Genomic DNA, 20339 nt, shown 5'->3' on the forward strand with positions numbered 1-20339 from the left:
TTATAATTTATAAACTGCAATGAATAAGTAACATTCTCTCTCTCTCTCTCTCTCTCTCTCTCTCTCTCTCTCTCTCTCTCTCTCTCTCTCTCTCTCTCTCTCCCAATAATAGATAAATGTATTGATTTAAACTATGAAATCCATCTTATGATGTGTATATACAATTATTTATCTTATAAGGAAAGGGCGTTAATAATGTTCATGTAACTTGTGCCCAATCCTCTTGCATTTTTTGGCAATAAAATATGTTTAAACTAAATGGCAATTGAAAGTGAATTTCAGTAGTAGTCACTAGTGCTAGAGCTAGTGAAAATACCCCGTAATCTAAAAATAGAACCACCGCCACACGCCGTGGTTCTATTTTTAGACCTTCTTCGGGTATTTCCACTAGCTTCAGACAAAACAACGAACTTAGATCTTATTCCGTGCTATATGAAACAGAGAGGTGAGTCGAACAGATATTAATTTAGTATATTTACTTCAACATGCATATATGTAAGCACAAAACATTTATGTAGATTGTAGTGTTACTCGAAGACAAGACAACTTTTGACAGGCGCCGTCGCAGGCGGCAAAATCATGTCCGATAGAAAAAAGGCCGGACCCGCGGCCTCTCATGTTATAAGAGTAATCTGGGTCAGCTTCCAGCGCGGTATATATGCGTACATGGGTTTTTACATATTGATTATGAAAATAACTAGCGGTAACTAAAAAGGTCAGACATATAGTTAGTAATGCGGGTATTGTAATCTATTATGATTGATCTATGACCGATTCATCATGATAAATGACCTGTATTATTATATTATAATGTAGATAGTTATCCAGTTATTATGAATGAGGTGTTCTTTTTCGGTCGAGTAGTATAATTTTCATTCTTTATGTCATTTTTTCATGTGTGTCTGACTTATTTGATTAATTTTACGAGGAACGTTTTTATCAAGTTTAGGGAATATATATATATATATATATATATATGCATAAACGATGGACCTCACAACAAATCTCTGTGTGTTAATGAACGACAGCAGCTGGCTGAGTGGTTCTGTGGTATCCGTTCCTTTTATACTACTCGACTATAACCGACCCAACTGAAGATATCAGAACAGTTATTCAGTATAGACATGTTTTGTATGAAACTATATGTCCTGTTTGCCTTAAGCTTGTAGATAATCACTTTTATACATACAATTTCTATTAAAAAAACATATAGCACTACATCTTTTATTCTATATTTTTTAAATTCTTTTTAGGGTTAATAAGCAAACCTTCTTTTCATCTCTTTTTATTATTGTCATAGATCCAAACAATTCCACAAACCCCAAAAATAGAAAATATTAGACATAAGATCCAAAATGTGAATCTACCAGTAAAACTTACCTGTGGGAACTCAAGTACGTTTATTATAGGACTGTATTATATATATGATGTATATACTTACATTGTGGTCCTCATAGCAGGCGACATATGTGGTAACACACGCTGTGAAATAGGCATGTGCGCTGATAGGTGTATTTATCTTGGCATATTGATATAGTTCTTGGAACTGCTAAATATAGTTGTGTTTCAGTTGTAATTGCACAATGACATAATTGTGTGTTCTTCATTTCTTTTTAATGAAACCGATAACTATGTGTTAAAGCACGGAATCAGATATCCAAGTCTGTGGCTATAGCCGGGAAATAAGACATTTGCCCCGATCGATCAATCTATTGACAATTGATCTTTTATATAATTAACGAATAGGTCATAAATATATAAATATATATATAGAAAAAATAAAATTAACGATCGACTAATCCGCCTGAAGAAGCCCTACAGGCAGAAAGGCCTAGCGGACGATCTGAAAAAATTGTTTTTATTCTATATATATATATATATATATATAATAAAAAGGGATTAAATGTCCATGTGAAGGAAGTAAGTAAAGAAAAAATAAGATTAACGACCGAGTACAAAACTAGCTGCTTTCACCCTTTACAGGGCTCTTCAGGTCTATTCAATAATTTGAATAAACCTGAAGAGCCCTGTGAAGGGTGAAAGCAGCTAGTTTTTTAGTCTCCCCTTGTTTCCTGCTTGCAAAGAAATCTGCATTCGTCGAATTTAATTCCTCGGTATCAATAGTCTAGACAAATTTCTATAATACATTGCTATTAGTTACTATTGTGACCGTGTTCTACAATATCTTCATGACTGACCCCGCAAACTTCTGTGCAAGATAAGGCAATACATTGAAATTTTGCTTTATTACTGGTGTAGAACTATGATCTGCAATAATGCAATTGTCGAAAGCCTTTGCGACGTCCAATGAGATCACATTGGTTTAGCAACCCTTGTCCTGGTTACGTGCCAAATCATGTCTGCTTATGGTACATGGGCTCCATCGATTGTGATGTTTATGCCCTTGGGGGTCCTAACACAGTGGCGTGAAAAGGGGGGTTATTTATAGTGATAAGTTTTTTGTGATTCTTTTTTTGCAAGGTATAGATAAAAGATAAAAGTTGGCGTATATTTTAGCGTGTGATGAGGGCTTCAATGGCTGCATAGGGTAAGTGTGCCTTGAAGTCCTCTACTGTTGTGCATTGTACTGCTGCTATGGGAATGAGATTCCTTTGTGTTAGAGGGGTAGAGCAATTGCGATGTTGATGGATGGTCATAGCCACTGCTGTCGCACGGCAGTTTGGTGTTGGCCCGTGTAAATTAACCGTCTCTGTACACGTTTCCGTGCTACTGGGTTAGTTTCCGATCGTCCCAGGAGCGTTCGTCCATGTGTAACGACTGCACGACAAGACAGCGATTCGATTGTCGCACTTGCGCAACAGATTTAAGACTGCTGTAGAGACTGCGTCGCATACCTAAGGTACACATGGCAGACCCATTAGGCCTCAAACTGCCAGGAACCGATTGCGTGCCGAGAGAATCATTATGTCGGGCCACCTCTGACACCACGGAGGCGGCAAGTGAGTCTTGAATGGATGCGCAGACATGGCCCGAATAGGTTTGGGATGCGTCGATGGAGGCGTGTGATGTTCACCGACGAGTCTAGATTCTGTCTGTATCGCTCAGACCAGGGACAGTATATAGAGGGGATTGGCAACTCTGCCCCAGTCAAGATTCTATAGCACGTCGCTTTTGTGTTTGTTCACCGAACCGCGAAGTCATCGAGAGCCCCTCTCGATCAGCCCGCGCTTGCGCACTAGCGTTAAAATCATGTCACCAATCTCGCCGAGATGGGAGTGTTTTGATAATGGTTAGCCCTGATTGGGACTGTGTATTAGTAGGTCTTCTTTTTATTCCAGGGACAGGGCTTTCGTTGCCACTATGTCTAGCCTTTCGGCTGTGCTGGTGGCTATTACAACAAATCACATTTCGTAAAGCACGTTCCAGTGAAAATAATGCTAATATTGACATTTTTTGACACAAAAACAGCACAAGTTATTTGTTATTTTTTGCCATAANATTTCATCTGTGACATCGCTATAGTTCCAAGTAATGCAAATCAAATCAGGCCTACTTAACATAGAAATTACTCAGCTGTTTATTGATATTAATTGTTTTAAAAAATATAAACGATAGTTTATAAAATTTAATCAAAACAGTGAGCAGTCACCAACTACTTTCGCAATAATGATTTACGTTCCAGTGAAAAATAATGCTGATATTTACTCTTTTTGACACAAAAATAACACAAGTTAAATTATATTATTTGCAATTAAAATGGGTTGGGTCGTTATAAAAATTATTCAGCTTTCTATTGCTGCTAATTTAAAAAAGATCAGTCAAATATTTTTGGAGTGAGGTGGTTCACATACATGTGGGTTTTTTTTATCCCGCATTTTTGTTTATCGACGCCCACCACAATACTCTGAACCACGCGTTACATCGCGTTTAAAAATAGAAAAATATACCCCAAAAACGAGACATCAATTACTATGATACCACAGATTTTATCAATTATAAGTAATACAATCAGCGTATAACAATGGGATAAACAAAAGACGTAAGAACACTTATCGCGATTGGTTTGTTTTCACGCCACATTCTGTATCTAACGAAGCGGTATCGACGCCATCTTGCTTTGTTAAAATTGAGAAAGGTGGTGCTCGCTATCTGCTCCTGAATCAGGGGGAGGTAAGTCTAGATTGACGTGTCATAAAATTGGTAAGGCAAAGAGGGAGTTGCTAATCCCCTTCACTATACGTCCCTGCTCAGACGGAAGAAAAAGGGTATATCGCAGACGCGTTGAGCGTTTCGCCGACGCATGCGTGGTTGAACGCGATATATTCGGTGGGGCTTCTGTAATGGTTTGGGGAGGCATCTCCCATAAAGTAAAATCCCCCTTAGTAGTCCAGGATCAAAACCTCAATGCCTTTCGATACAGAGACCAGATCCTCCAACCACATGTCCTTCCACTTCCCAGACGTCATAACCTAATTTTCCAGCAAGACAATGCTCGACCGCATGTTGCCAGAGTCTGTCGTAATTTTCTCACGGGATGAGCTGGACAGGCGTATTAGGAAACGTCAAAAAACCCCAACTTACCGCGCCCAGTTGATCGCAGCATTAACACAAGAATGGAACAACATTCCCTTAAGGCGAATAAATGTTCTTATGGATTCAATGCATAGGAGAATCCGTGCAGGGATTCGTGCAAAAGGTGCCGTCACCAGGTACTGAAGTGTCGTGTTGTTTTCCGCTGGTATCCCACTTCTTGAGTAACTTCTGATGACACGAGTGACGTCACACACACTTTTCTGCTACAGTATTGTAAACAGTCGACTTGTCCCTTAATATTGATATAAAATTTTCTACAAATTTCCCAAAATATCATAGGCTATTGATTGCATAATTTAATTGTGCGTTTCTTTTTTTGTTCAGTATATGTTGGGTTTATGGCTACGATATGGTGTACAATTTTGTGAAAAAGGATCATCCTTGTGTGAGAGCGCCGTGTTTGTAGTGTTGGCCAATGTAGTGTGTGTGGATCATATCTGTTACGGAGCTAGTGTTGTGGTATCTGTTGTTTACATAGCGTGCTGCTCTTCGTTGTGTTTTTTTTCTATTTGTTTAATTTGGTTTGTGTTGTGTGGATCCCAAATGGAAGAGCAGTATTCACGTTTTGGTCTGACTAGTGCTTTGTATGCGTGTTCTTTTATATGTGGTGAGTTTATTTTTAAGTTGCGTTTTAGAAAACATGTACATGTTTTCCCACCGGATCTTATTTACTGCTAGTAGCGTATGTGTAGTGGAGCGCTGCCAGCTACGTTAACACATGTTTTTTCTGGTCGTATTTTCCGTGTCTCCATTCCGTTTTGCTAATCGGACTTTTCAATGTCGTGGTGTAATTACTAGTAACACCGGATAAACAATAGCACTCGTGCGAGACGATGATATGTCAACATCCGATACCGAGACCTCACTTGGAAATGTGTAAACAGAAGTACTTCAGAAATAATGATTGCGATACAAAGACGTATATTGACACAATAGAACACACTGACATGAGACCAGACGACTTCAAAAATGTCATATATGAAACGCATATGGAATGTGGAATGATGTGTTTTGTGTACCGTACTCATGTATACAAGCTTGAGGTCGTTAGGTTTTACTGTCGAGCGAGTTCCGCTCCGTCCAGTAAATCATTATTACAACTGCAATGCACTAACTCTGTGAATATTTTTGCTGGTGTTAAATATCAAGATTCCTATGAAAATGCATGTTTGGTTGCACGTGAGAACGTGCAATAGCTTCTTGTTACATGTACAAATGTACCTGACATACACGTATACCTTGCGCTAGCGGGCTGTGTAATGGTGTTCCATGTGTACATGATTGAGAGTGATTTGGTTACATAAACGAACAATGAGTTGTTTTAAATGTTTGGTAATTCTTCTGTCATCATTTTCATTTTTGATATGTGTTAACGGGATAACTGGTATTGTCTAGATTTCATCCCACTACAAAATATCTTGTAATCATGTAAAATGTAAGATAAATGAATTATAAAGCCATTGTGTATATTTTGTTCTATGTTGCTTTCATTTTTTGTATGAAACTATATGTCCTGTTTGCCTTAAGCTTGTAGATAATCACTTTTATACATACAATTTCAATTAAAAAAACATTGCACTACGTCTTTTATTTTATATATTTTTTTATTCTTTTTAGGATTAATAAGCAAACCTATTTTTATCTTTTTTATTATTGTTATAGTTCCAAACAATTCCACAAACCCAAAAAATAGAAAATATTAGACATAAGATCCAAAATGTGAATCTACCAGTAAAACTTACCTGTGGGAACTCAAGTACGTTTATTATAGGACTGTATTATATATATACAATGCATATACTTAGATTGTGGTCCTCATAGCAGACGACATATGTTGTAACACACGCTGTGAAATAGGCATGTGCGCTGATATGTTTCTAAATATTGACCTTTAAAACTAACATTCCCGTTAATTACTAGATTATCAATGAACAATAATCGAACAATAATTGTATAAAACCTACAAACAGGCATCACAATTGACTATCACAAATACATACATTGTACTTGGACCACAAATGCGATTACAGGCAAAACTTCGCGAAAATTGTAATGTAGATCCCTCGCTAAAGTTTCATAGCCCAGAGAACCAAAAAATGTTCAAAACCGTCGGCTGTAACCCAAACTCAAACACTTCATCAAAACCTTCTCAGGATTTGAATGGTCACTATTCTCAAAAAAGATATGTACATTTGTATGAGTCCGGCAATGTAATATAGAAAAAAAGGAAAGAAACAACACATTTTCGCCACTCTGTTTTCTTTTAAACAAATCGGGATGTTGACATTTTCTGAAATCCTTAAACTTTATCTATCTTTAATGTATATAATCTATGAATTAAGATTAGTGAGCTGATATTTTTGCATTCGTAATCAACTTGATTAACGTGAGAATTTCCACACATTTACAGTATTTTTAATTCCATATTATACAGGTATTAAATGTTCATGTAATTACGTTTATCACATTCAGGAAATATTATTTAAAATGTACGGTGTTTTGATGAATTTCGTTGGGTTTTTTTTTAAAATATAAAATCAATATGTCATAAATGGATAAATATCATATCGTAAACATATCAAAATAATTTAAGGTTGTATCTTTCACGTACTGTTCTCGATCAATGTGGCTTAATGATGCCAGTACCTCACCAAAACACGTTACTAAACATCGGTATCCTTTTACCAGGCATAACTATTACTTTAATTAATTATTTCTAAAAAGAAACTATCTAAAATAGTGTTTTTAGTGTAGAAATGCAACTGAGCAAGACCTGGATTTGACCCCTGAACCTCCAGTCATTATATTGTCCCTCTTACCAACTGAGCTACTTAGCCAACGCTAGTATCCCGGCCCAGTCGCGCTTCAGACATGTCCGAAACGAAATGTAGGGGAGAAAACTATAGAAGAATTATCTAGTTTTTTGTTTGCGACAGGACAGAGATCCTTATCAGTTAAAACAAGGATTAACATGATGACGCCGTCATCGATATCCCTCGCTCATTGTGTACAAGTCAATATCTACATGCGGATATCCCTTACCTACACCTCTAAACATGGAAGAGTATATTCTTACCATCAGATAATTTAACTCAGAAAGCACCAAATATTCAGGGGTTACGCTCACTTTCAATCTCTGCACCCCTGTGATATGCTGTGGCAAAAATGAAGGCTCATCGTGGACCACCTTGTGAAAGAGACGGGAAGACTAGCTTGATCCTTTGATGAACATCAAAAGGATCTCGGTTTCGGGTAACGGTAAAAACCTTTTGGCTTTGAAATCGGGCGTCGCTCCTCCGAAATCTTCAAAGGACAAGTATCAACCTAGTGATTGGTCAGGTAATTTCACCTGACACCAATCAAATAGCTAGCCGTGTTTCTTCGATTTTGCTATGACGTATTCCAGGGGTACAGAGAGGAACAGTGAGCGTTACCCCTTGATATCGAAGATGCACTTGATGGTGATCAAATTTATTAAACCAGCACTATATGTGGACTGTACTACAATTATTTAATATGAATATCAGGTCAAATTCAGGTTAAATGCAGGTCAGTTTGACGTATAGACTCTTTGCTCATTTCAGGTTAAAAATGTGACCGGATATTGACCTGAACTTTTGCCTATGTACCCTGAATATGTTTTGAGCTTTTTTGTTTGCTTGTATGCCCAGCTTTACAGAGTGCAACTGCTGCAAGACAAAGTTTAAACATTCTTTAGGATCCGTATCAAAGATGGATTTATACCTTTGTTTCTAAGAAACGAAAATGTTATTGACCTTGCCTATTATCATTGACATTATGTTATTGTAAATGTATGTATGTGTCAATAGCATGTAATAGGACAAAGGCATTCTTTGAATGGCTGAGTCGTTTCCCAATTTTCCTCAATTTCCTCCTGCCTGGTCCCTAGTAAGTGATGTTATTGTTTTAACCAAGTCTCTATGAAAGATGGTCAGCAGTAATTAAATAGGCTGAAACCTTTTCAGTATCTTTTCATATTCCCTCAGTCCTATAGGTCACCAAAAGTGAGCTGAATAATTTTCTCGTGGTTCTGAACATGCGCTATTAATTTTCGGGTTGATTTTAAATCCATAGTGCCCAATATTTCCTTTGATTAAATGAGATATATTTTTCTCACATTTCTCAATAACATTAGATCAATTTTGATCAGACTTCGTAAAAACGTTCCAGTCCTTGCCTTTAATAGGTTCATTAAGTTGAATTCTTTGAGTCAAAAAGAAATCTAAGATGGCCACTTCGCAGGGTCTATTTACAAATAGTTCAGATAGCAAAGGAAACAGAAGAGCAATGCATGCGCTATGGGCCTCTTGTTATTTTGTCTACTTGTTTTTACACAGGACTTGCATGATAAACATGCGGAGGAGAATTATTTACGGAATGTTTTGGTACCTTTTGATGACAATTGGTGTCGCATCGATTTCGCCTCAGGCAGAAGGTATGTCCCATACGTTATATACAAAGCCGTATGCAGCTGCATATGTTTATTAAAATAAACTTTTGTTGAGATTAATATTTATCAATTATGGCCTTTGAATGAGATGAATATTCATCAAATATGGACTTTGGTTGAGGTGAATATGTGGTCATACAGACCTGCGAAATCGATATTAACCGAGACGAAGTCGAGGTCATTATCACATTTCAGGTGCAAATAGTATCATGTTAACAACAAGGGTCCTTAATAGCTAAATATTAGATGCTAAATAAAGTTTTAGTCATTAAACAAGATGGAATGAATATAGGTACGGAATCTGCCGAGTTGCAACGAGTGGCTATGACTACTGGTTCCGGCAGACAGCGAAAATCAACTTCATGTTTATGTAACGTATTTTCTTTCTTTCTTTTCAGGATCAAACACGTGTGTATTTATTTCAAATCACCAATGGATAGAAAGTCAAGCCCATCAGAAATTGCACGGTAAAATAATATTCTTTAAAATATATATAAAAATAAAATAAAAAAAATCATGTAGCGTTTTATAAGTTGCACATTTCATGTATGATTTTATGAATAAAAAAACCACTATATGCAAAAATTATAAGTACGAGTAATACAAAGCTGTTCCACCTGGTGTAGATAAATGAATATCTCTTAATTGATTATTTTATTATATTTATTTATTTGTCAGTTTTGTGAAGCTATCATCAAATTAAAGTTTACCCTTGCTTTAGTCACTTTTAAGTGTCATTTTCTCCAAAAATATTCCGTATTAATTACACAATTCGAAGCATTTTATACTGAAGTGCTGATGTTCGAAATTTTAACATTTGTCAAAGAAATTATACGATCGAACTAGGACTAATGCCAATCTATCACTTTATCAATATCGCCATCCAGAAATCGTAAATGCATAGCATCAAAATGATAGATGAAAATCTTGACAAGGGCATTAACTCTTAACTAGAAAGTATTCTTTTCGGTTACTGCAACTTATATCTATAGGGGAGAATACTCAATTGACAAGTTAAAATTGCGGCGAGCAGAACTTTTTCTCATTTCAAATTTCATATCGATCATTTTGTTTTATTTTGCATTATTGTCGATCATAATGTACTTTTCCTTTCGTTTTAGCTATGAATTCGACCCAGTGCACGACGTCAGATATTTGTAAGTAAACAAGTATTGACTATAAATATTCATTTTTTAAAGTTATTAGAAATATAGTTCATTTTAATAGAAATAAAAAGGTTTTGAAAATATCTGAAAATACTTGATAACAAAGAATTTTATACAGACATGCACAAATCTACTCAAAATTTGTAAAGGTAAAACCATGTTGAGGAAGGAAAGTATGACTCAATGAATACAAATTTCCCCTGGAAATAGTTAAGGATTCGATAATGGAACCATTTGGAACACCTTGCCCTGATTTTCAAAGTTACATGACCGAAGTGAATCGGCCGAGGTGTTCTGAACGGATATTGAGAAAAAATTAATGACCTGCGAGGCTAACTTACAAATTCACTTTAAAAGTTCAAAGTCAAAAACGATCAAAATGATCAGAATGCAGTTATATACTGTTGACTTCATTCGATCATAGTTTCTAAGAGAGAGAAAAAGAGAGGATATCAAACTTACATAGAACCATTGATGACCGTAACGTTTAGGCGCATACATTACTCTGGGACATATTTTGTTCCTTAACGTTTCAATCAAATTGATAATTATGACAAACGTTCAGTTTTAAACTAGTTTTCGTCCCATCCACAAAGTGGTGCACACTGAGCCTTCCTTTTTGCTATGATATATTTCAGGGGTACAGAGAGCTAAAGTGAGCGTAACCCCTGGAGTATCGAGGATGGGAAACCCTACGTGAAAATCCTGAAAGCTTAGGTGAAAAAGCTTAACACATTACGTGTAATATTTAAATGTATATCTATCACCGTTTTTTACAGCGTTGCCGGTAGCCACTTGCGAATCGGCAAAGAATGGTCATGTATTTGGGAAACTAGAGTGCTTCTGTGCCGGCAATGACCAGTTCATGCAATGCAACCGCACACAGGTTCCGCTTTGTACGTATAACTGACAAAGTAAATAAAACCTCGATATAACGCCGTTTATTCCATTTGCCACCTCGTTTACCGCCAGCATATTTCAAGGTCCCTTTTTTAAAAAATTCCTTTAAACATTTCCTTTAAATTTATAGCCAAACGACTTTATAACGTCAAACCTTTTCTGGACAAATGGAGGCAGTATAACGAGGTAATACTATATATTTTATTGCTTCTATCTTCCTTAATTATTATGATATTGTATAATTGATATAAATGCTATAAAAAGTGACATGATAACCTTGAACTGGTATGACTGTGTGTAATGCACTGTATTGTATATATATCTATTCTTTTTTAGTAAATTATTTACCACAAATAAATATTTGCATATTTATTGTCTCCGCAACTTGATTAAGGATCCCTGCACCACTGCCAAAAAGTGTATAACTATACAGTTGCTTGTGAAACTTTTAACAAAAATCACCAACAGGGATTTGATTGGAAAAATATTAGTGGGACTATACCGGGTTTCGAACCCTGGACTTGAGATAAGTATACTGTCGCGTTAACCTACCTGTTCACCGGAAGAGTCCTGTCTGTGGTATAATTACATCCAATTCGGATGTTAAAGTGAGGTTATCATCTGTAGGGGAAATTAACAGTGCAGCGGGACAAGGATCCTTAATGTTGATAATTTGATTATTAATATAATAATAATAATAATAATGCAATATTAACTGTTTTGAGTGGTGTCATGTTGTTATTTGTTGTTTTGTTTCTATTTTACTATTTTTATGTTACATTACTGCATTCTTGAGCATGGATGGAGGCTGAAAGCAAATATAGTTGATCGTCGCTTTCTTCTTTAAGTCTTGCAGTCATTCTCAGGCTATCACGTTTAATATCTACGTTACAATATTTTGACGTAATGACTGCAACAAGGGGAGTTAATAAAATTCTCAAAATTCTTGGTGTAGTAATATGGAGTACTCAATAGTTTTACTTTATTGAATTCTTTTCTGTTTTACGTTAGTTCTGGTTTGACTGAATCATTTTCAGGTTTTATTAGTTCCGGTTTGAATATTTGAGGACACATTTCCTTTGCACATTGCGTCGATCAACTATCTTTGCCTTGTTGATGAGTTATCCTATTGTATTTAATATTCATATATTCACAGCTGACGTTTTTAATCTCTTTTTAACCTCAGGTTGCAAATATGATAATGTAGTTTGTCTTAATGGTGGAAAACTCAAGAAAACGGAATCGGACTGTAACGCTAAACCAAAGCCTATATACAAGTGCGAATGCCCACCAGGTACGTTTCCCTCATACATTTAGGAAAATGTGTATATTTAGTCGTTGCAAGGATGTTTCTTTACAAGCTTTACCCTTCCTTAACATTTGTCTTAAATATTCTTGTATCACCGCAAAAAAATATCACATGATAATACCTTCAATATAATAACATTTAAATTAGATAACACATTGAGTCAAGGGCTCATCTCACATGTGGTCGACATAAAACATGAATTTTTTACACCAAAATAATCATAATTTGAAACAAATAAAAAACCCACAAAAAAATACAATTTTCCTTTTTAAAAAATCCAGTGATCTTATTATAAAAATGTCTTCCGAGATTGGAACCCATGACCTCCGATCACAAAACAGTCACCCTAACCAACTGAGCTTTAACTACAATGACAGTTCACTGGCCCCGTCGTACTACATGCACAGTTATATCTAAAGAGAAATGAGGGGGAGATATTGTATGAATGTAAAATCACAGTGGATTTCTTAAATGTTTTGCCTTTAGTGGGCGAGAATCCTTAAACAATTTAAATATTCATTTATTGCATGTACATTTGTATATATATTAATGAAAACAAAATGCAGCAGGTCTGCTGACCGTACTAACGTGAACTCATATATTGAACAATTATGGACTTTTGTTGAGGTAGATTTGTGGTTTTATGGACCTGAGAAACGAGCTATTAAGAGAGAAGAAGTCGAGGTTAATATCACTTTCTCACCACATATTTACTAAAAGTTCTGAACTGTTACAATAGATGCTAAACAATATTTAAATTATTAAACAAGATGGAACGTATCCTGAAATGTTCAGCAGAAAAGTACTGCATATGGCAAAGAGAATCGTTACGTTACAATTGAAATGATGTCATAAGTGAATATTGACCCGCTGTCAACAATATAAGACCACTTGGAAAATAGCCAAAGTCATGCAACAGAAGGCTGGCATAAGTGGTAATAACTTATGTCCAATCCCTTGTTCAAATTAATTGGCAATGCAATATGTTTAAAGTAAAGTAAAATAATAACGCCGGCTCTTCTTAATTGCCGGATTATGTTGACTTTCAGCATTCAAACTTTGATTTGGCTATGTAGATGACTATATATTAGCATTATGTGTATATATATAAAAAATGTGTAATTTTTTTTTTTTTTTTTTTTTTTTTTTTTTTTTAATTTTTTTTTTTTTTTTTTTTTCTTATTTATTTTAAATATTCTTTTAATTATTATTTTGTTTTGGTGGGGCCTTTTTTGTTTGATTAACGTTTGAATTTCTTACTGTTATCGTATGGCAATTTGAATAAAAAAACTATCATTATTGTTTTTTGTTTTGTATATATCATAACAAATGTATCCCATTTAGTATTATCTGAGAGTTTCTAGGGAAACAAATTAACTAACTTCGTATCATCTTTACTTACAGTACTGGATGGAGGGGGTTACTATCAGGGAGAACGGTGCGAAAATATTCCTGTGAGTATTACTTGATGGTTGAAAAACCTTTGCGAAAAATCAATCAGATTGTCAGCTTTAAATCATGAACATACTGTAAAAATGGAACTTTTCGCGGTGTGGAAATGCTGGTGGTTTATTTTTCACCTAGAGTTAATAAGTGCTAAATATCGACAACAAATTATCATTCATTAATAGATTATGGATACACAGAAAACAAATATTTCGAACCATTCCCAAAACCCGAAAAATTGCCACAATGCGATCAGTTTAAGAACCATAACGTGAACATTTTCGCACGCGAACAATTTCTACATAAAATGTGGTCGTTGTTTGTTGACCCTACTTAATCAGTTCATTTTTTCTTACAAATTATGGTTTTAATTTAGAATATTTCCTTAAACTGTAACCATACTTGCAAGCTCTCCCTATTTAGGAGGGATACTCTCGATTTTGGACCCTTAAAATAAGTATTTCCAACCAGAGAATTTGCATCATTATTCCTTTATTATAAGATCTTAAAAATTGATCTGGAAAAAACGAATATGTCATTTGAAGAGATTGTTTTGTCCCTCGGGGTATTTGCAGACAATTCAAAAATGTTTGTAATTTTTTGGAAAGCGGAATCTTCCCCAATGTCTCAAAAATCCTTATAAACAACGTTTTACCGAGTCATTACCCATACTTCCTCATTCTCCCCTGAATACACATTTGAACTCTTCAAATTTAAAGGTTGGAATATTTCATTACGAAAATTCAGGGGTGAATGAGTTAAACTAAGGTCACAGTTGTAATGTGACGTTGTATACTATAGAAGCGCAGTTGATGGGCTCCGTCATATATATGTAATCTATTGTAACTAATTAATACCATATCCGATCAGTAGTGTTACCCTTGATATTTCGATGTCATCACGACAGCCTCATTCTGATTATTAAATGATGCTTGACCTCAGCCATGTTGTTTGAGTTTTAACTAAACATGAAAGGCTCTGGAACTCGAAGAAATCAAAAGAAGCTTTTGCCCATTCCTTCCTCAAAAACATCATTTCTATCAAGACATTTTCTATTTTCCACTCTGTTCCCTGCAACACATTGTACATAACAAACACTTTCCGTCTCTTTTCATGTGAGGAGGTATATATGAGAACGAAATCATGGACTGAATTTTTCTACTGACAATACTTTTGTTGAGTTCGATGAGATTTTTCGGACAGAGAGTTCCTGGTAAGAAAATATCCCGCCTATTTTTTGTTTGTTACGTGGGGCTCAGGTCAGTTTTTTGAAGAGCCGATCAGAGGACAGTTAACAAAACTTTGCCAACGCCCATCATTTTCGTTTTCAGATGTACCGACGACGTTGTGTTGCTTTTAAATAGTGAAATATTTATCTAAGCAATGAATGTTTAAGCAAATGTTGTTATGGTCTTAATTGCTATTGATGACAAACTTAAAGCCCAGAAAGGGTTTATGTAAGTTTGCCAGCAATTGAAATGTGTGTTATAGGACAATAACAACATTTGCTAAATATTCATTATTTATATTTACATACTGATAAGAATAATTATGCTTCATTTAGTTATTGCGAATATTTTTTTGAGCAGCAAATTAAGTGTTGACAACAATGAAAATAATGATATCACGATAGAAATTGATGACGTTACGATAGCAAATGTCGCTATAGTTCATAACAACATTTGCCTTCCCAATGCATTAGAAAGGAAGGATGCAGAGCAAATGTAAATATTTTGATATCACTTGCATTTGACCTAGATACAATGTCAATCGTTGTCAATCAAGCAGAAAACACAGACCCTTCCGGAAAAACTGGTAATTTTTCCTTGTTTATATTTGCAGGGTCTCTATATCTTAATGTTTTGTCAGCTCATAGTTTGCCGTAGTTTCGGATTTTTAGTTAGCGTTAACGTTTCTTTATTCACTTCAGAGTGGTCTTGTTTTCTTTTGTTTACATGTGTATTTGGCATATAATCTATTCAATGTTTGTTTATTTAGGTAATTAGGGAGTGCGTATATAAGGACAGCGTCAACGTCAACGACAATCTAAACAGCTGTGATTTTGAAGATGACGTCAATCGCACGTGCATCCACAGCTCCATTGACACAGTCTATGAGTGCGGACCCGCACGCCAAAACGTCGATGGTAAGGAAACTTGGTCTAAAACAAACACGTATACTTAAGGAGGTCTATTCCCTTGCAAAAAATAACACATAATGTAAAATAGTCCACTGTAGGTTTTCCTTTTTACAGTAGCCTCCCCTTAATTTCGCAATGGGGCCAGGGCACTTCCGTTGACCAGCTAGCTCAGTTGGTTAGAGCGACAGTATAACAATCTTAAGTCCAGAGTTCAAATCCTGGTCTGGCAACGCTGATATTTTAACACTCAGAACACTTTTGTTGTTAGCAATAATAAGCTCTCGGTTGGGAACAGAATCTTTACTCAAGATGGGGTTGACCCCTCAGGGGGCAGCGTGGCGGAGCCAAACGGGGACAAACTGGCTGAAATTTCCACAATCTTCTTCCTCAGATCAAGATATGCTAGAATCAAATCCTCTTGGTGGATGAAATGGTCCTCAGCAGTTTTATCGAATGGTGAATTTCATTACATCCCGTGCAATGGGGTAATGACTACTATGATTTATGTAAGGAAATGACATTTTGGGGTTTATTATGTTTACTTTCAGTTGGTTAATAATTCAAACTTGGATAGAGTTCTTATCATACGATTGCAGTAAAATCATTCCCTCTTTAAGGGTTTAATTTTACTGCATCGCTATACTATAGCATTTTATCATTTCCAGATATCTACTAGATTACATATTAATATTGAATACTTCCGAACATAATATGTAAATGCCAATTCACAGTCAAAAAGACATTTTGTTATGAACGTGTTTTTCTTTCTCACATCACAATAAAAAGTAAAATTATATTTTAATTTAGGCAAACGTTAAGACCCATGTGTTTCGTGTTTAATTAAGGCCCATTACGGTATTGTCTTAATTTCAGAAAAGATTTATCAGAGCTTAAGTAAAACAGGATAAAACAATTTCAAAAGTTCCATTTTATGGCATTAGTACTCGAATAAAAAAATCCATTTTGTGGCAGTAGTACTCAAATAGAAAGTTTCATTTTATGGCAGTAGTCCTCGAATAGAAAGTTTCATTTTATGGCAGTAGTACTTGAATAAAAAGTTCCACTTTATGGCAGTAGTACTCGAATATAAAGTTCCAATTTATGGCAGTAGTAATCGAATAAAATTTCCATTTTATGGCAGTAGTATTCAAATAAAACGTCCATTTTGTGGCATTAGTACTCAAATAAAATTTCCATTTCATGGCAGTAGTGCTCAAATCAAAGTTACATTTAATGGCAGTTGTACTCGAAAAAAAGGTTCCATTTTATGGCAGTAGTACTCGAATAAAAAGGTTCCATTTTATGGCAGTAGTACTCAAATACAATTTCCATTTTATGGCAGTAGTACTCGAATAAAAAGTTTCCATTTTATGGCAGTAGTACTCGAATTAAAGTTCCATTTTATGGCAGTAGTACTAGAATAAAAAGGTTCCATTTTAAGGCAGTAGTACTCGAATAAAAAGGTTCCATTTTATTGCAGTAGTGCCCGAATAAAAAGGTTCATTTTATGGCAGTAGTACTCGAATAGAAAGTTTCATTTTATGGCAGTAGTGCTCATATAAAATTTCCATATATGGCAGTAGTACTCGAATAAAAAGTTCCATTTTACGGCAGTAGTAATCGAATAAAATTTCCATTTTATGGCAGTAGTATTCAAATAAAACGTCCATTTTGTGGCAGTAGTACTCAAATAAAATTTCCATTTCATGGCAGTAGTGCTCAAATCAAAGTTACATTTAATGGCAGTTGTACTCGAATAAAAGGTTCCATTTTATGGCAGTAGTACTCGAATAAAAAGGTTCCATTTTATGGCAGTAGTACTCAAATACAATTTCCATTTTATGGCAGTAATACTCGAATAAAAAGTTTCCATTTTATGGCAGTAGTACTCGAATTAAAGTTCCACTTTATGGCAGTAGTACGCGAATAAAAAGTTCCATGTTATGACAGTAGTACTAGAATAAAAAGGTTCCATTTTATGGCAGTAGTACTCCAATAAAAAGGTTCCATTTTATGGCAGTAGTACTCAAATACAATTTCCATTTTATGGCAGTAATACTCGAATAAAAAGGTTCCATTTTATGGCAGTAGTACTCGAATTAAAGTTCCATTTTATGGCAGTAGTACGCGAATAAAAAGTTCCATGTTATGACAGTAGTACTAGAATAAAAAGGTTCCATTTTATGGCAGTGGTACTCGAATAAAAAGGTTCCATTTTATGGCAGTAGTACTCGAATAAAAAGTTTCATTTTATGGCAGTAGTACTCAAATAAAATTTCCATTTTGTGGCAGTTGTACTCAAATCAAATTTCCATTTCATGGCAGTAGTGCTTAAATCAAAGTTACATTTAATGGCAGATGTACTCGAATAAAAGGTTCCATTTTATGGCAGTAGTACTCGAATAAAAAGGTTCCATTTTATGGCAGTGGTACTCGAATAAAAAGGTTCCATTTTATGGCAGTAGTACTTGAATAAAGTTTCATTTTATGGCAGTAGTACTCGAAAAAAAGTTACATTTCATGGCAGTAGTGCTCGAATAAAAGGTTCCATTTTATGGCAGTAGCACTCGAATAAAAGGTTCCTTTTATGGCAGTAGTACTCAAATACAATTTCCATTTTATGGCAGTAGTACTCGAATAAAAAGGTTCTCTTTTAAGGCAGTAGTACTCGAATTAAAGTTCCATTTTGTGGCAGTAGTACTCGTCATTTATGGAAATAGAGCGAGATCCCTTAACACCGGATAAAATCGTTTCATATGCAAAGTTCCGTTTTATGGCAGTAGTACTCGAATTAAAAGGTTCCATGGCTAAGTTTCATTTTATTGAAGAAGAACGAAATCCCTTAAATGTTCTGAAGTGGTTAGAAATCCGAGCTCAATTGGTATATTTAACCATATGAAATAGAATAAAATTGAATAAAAAAGGGGGAATGAAGTCACAAAATAACAGTTGTATTTGTATCAATATTATTGTTTTGAATTAATGCGGCTGAGAAAATGTTCATTTTGTTCGCTAGGAATGAAATACAAGAAGTGTGAACGACGATACAACAGCATAAAGGCACCCTCGTATGTGTGTGGTACACCCGAGTGTAAGTATTGAAAAGAAAATTTAACTTTTCTCCATTGATTTATCTAGTAAAAAGTAGACTGCAGTAATGAAAGTGACATAGACATAGTGATGAAATACACAAATTTCACAAACTACTGTTATGAAATACACAAACAGCAGTGACGAAATACACAAACTACTGTTATGAAATACACAAACTACTGTTATGAAATATACAAACAGCAGTGACGAAATACATAAACTACAGCGTAACATGTAACATCACTGTTATAACAGTAGTGACGAAACTGCAGAAAAAAAGGAATACTTCTTCAAGTTCGATAATGTATAGTATTAGGATGTAAATTGTAGTTTGAATGGTTTAGATACAAGGAACATTGATATTGTATTTTGCAGGTAATTCAGGCGAAAACACAGGTTACCTAACAGCTCTAGTGAGTGTGTCATTCTTTTGCAGTGTGGCCTTTAAAAAATTGGGTTCATGGTAATTTGCTATCACCGTTCACGGAACAAAAATCATTCCAGGTGAGACTGCTTACTGTTTTTTGAAAGGAGTATAATCTATTTACAAATAATTTTATGTTTGCTCTTTACCCAATACTAAGACTTTTTTCAGGTTATTTAAGTATTAACTTGAATATATCTTAATGTTATGGAGATATAACACACAAAAATGGATTGTACTCTAAATAAACCGGTTTATAATGAGAGTACATTCTTGTTTTTTGTGTTATAGCTCAATAACTTAAAAAATATATTCAAGTCAATCCTTATCATTTAAACTTCTATACACAATCCCTGTGAAAATTCACTTTTATTGATGGACTCTTTTACTCTTAGAAATTATGAGGCCGCTGTATCAGCCAATCAAAAGCGGCGTTAGAAATGGTGACGTCATTTTTTACGTAATACGTTTCATCACTGTTCAGAAATATTACACCTCAACCTGGTATTGTACACACTGCATATCTGCCTGTGTATGCCATTCTTTTCATTGTGTTTTATGTAAGGTAGAGTGTGATTATAGTTATCAATGTTCTGCGTGTTTTATGTAAGGTAGAGTGTGATTACAGTTATCAATGTTCTGCGTGTTCTATATAAGGTAGAGTGTGATTATAGTTATCAATGTTCTGCGTGTTTTATGTAAAGTAGAGTGTGATTATAGTTATTAATGTTCTGCGTGTTTTATGTAAGGTAGAGTGTGATTACAGTTATCAATGTTCTGCGTGTTTTATGTAAGGTAGAGTGTGATTATAGTTATCAATGTTCTGCGTGTTTTAT

General features: G+C 35.0%; 1 protein-coding gene across 1 annotated transcript in view; it reads left to right on the top strand.

Annotated features, from left to right (window-relative positions):
* Positions 1-379: 379 nt before the first annotated feature.
* LOC110446160 overlaps positions 380-20339 on the top strand; it is a 30814-nt gene continuing 10854 nt past the window's right edge. The window contains exons 1-10 of the mRNA XM_021491162.1: positions 380-445; positions 8913-9010; positions 9424-9492; positions 10147-10182; positions 10971-11087; positions 12278-12385; positions 13805-13854; positions 15845-15992; positions 19003-19077; positions 19455-19583. Coding sequence (XP_021346837.1) covers positions 8920-9010; positions 9424-9492; positions 10147-10182; positions 10971-11087; positions 12278-12385; positions 13805-13854; positions 15845-15992; positions 19003-19077; positions 19455-19546 — 786 coding nt within the window. The 5' untranslated portion in view covers positions 380-445; positions 8913-8919 and the 3' untranslated portion in view covers positions 19547-19583. The remainder of the gene's footprint in view (positions 446-8912; positions 9011-9423; positions 9493-10146; positions 10183-10970; positions 11088-12277; positions 12386-13804; positions 13855-15844; positions 15993-19002; positions 19078-19454; positions 19584-20339) is intronic.

Source organism: Mizuhopecten yessoensis, unplaced genomic scaffold, assembly GCF_002113885.1.
Source record: "Mizuhopecten yessoensis strain PY_sf001 unplaced genomic scaffold, ASM211388v2 scaffold2597, whole genome shotgun sequence".
NCBI classification, from domain to species: domain Eukaryota; kingdom Metazoa; phylum Mollusca; class Bivalvia; order Pectinida; family Pectinidae; genus Mizuhopecten; species Mizuhopecten yessoensis.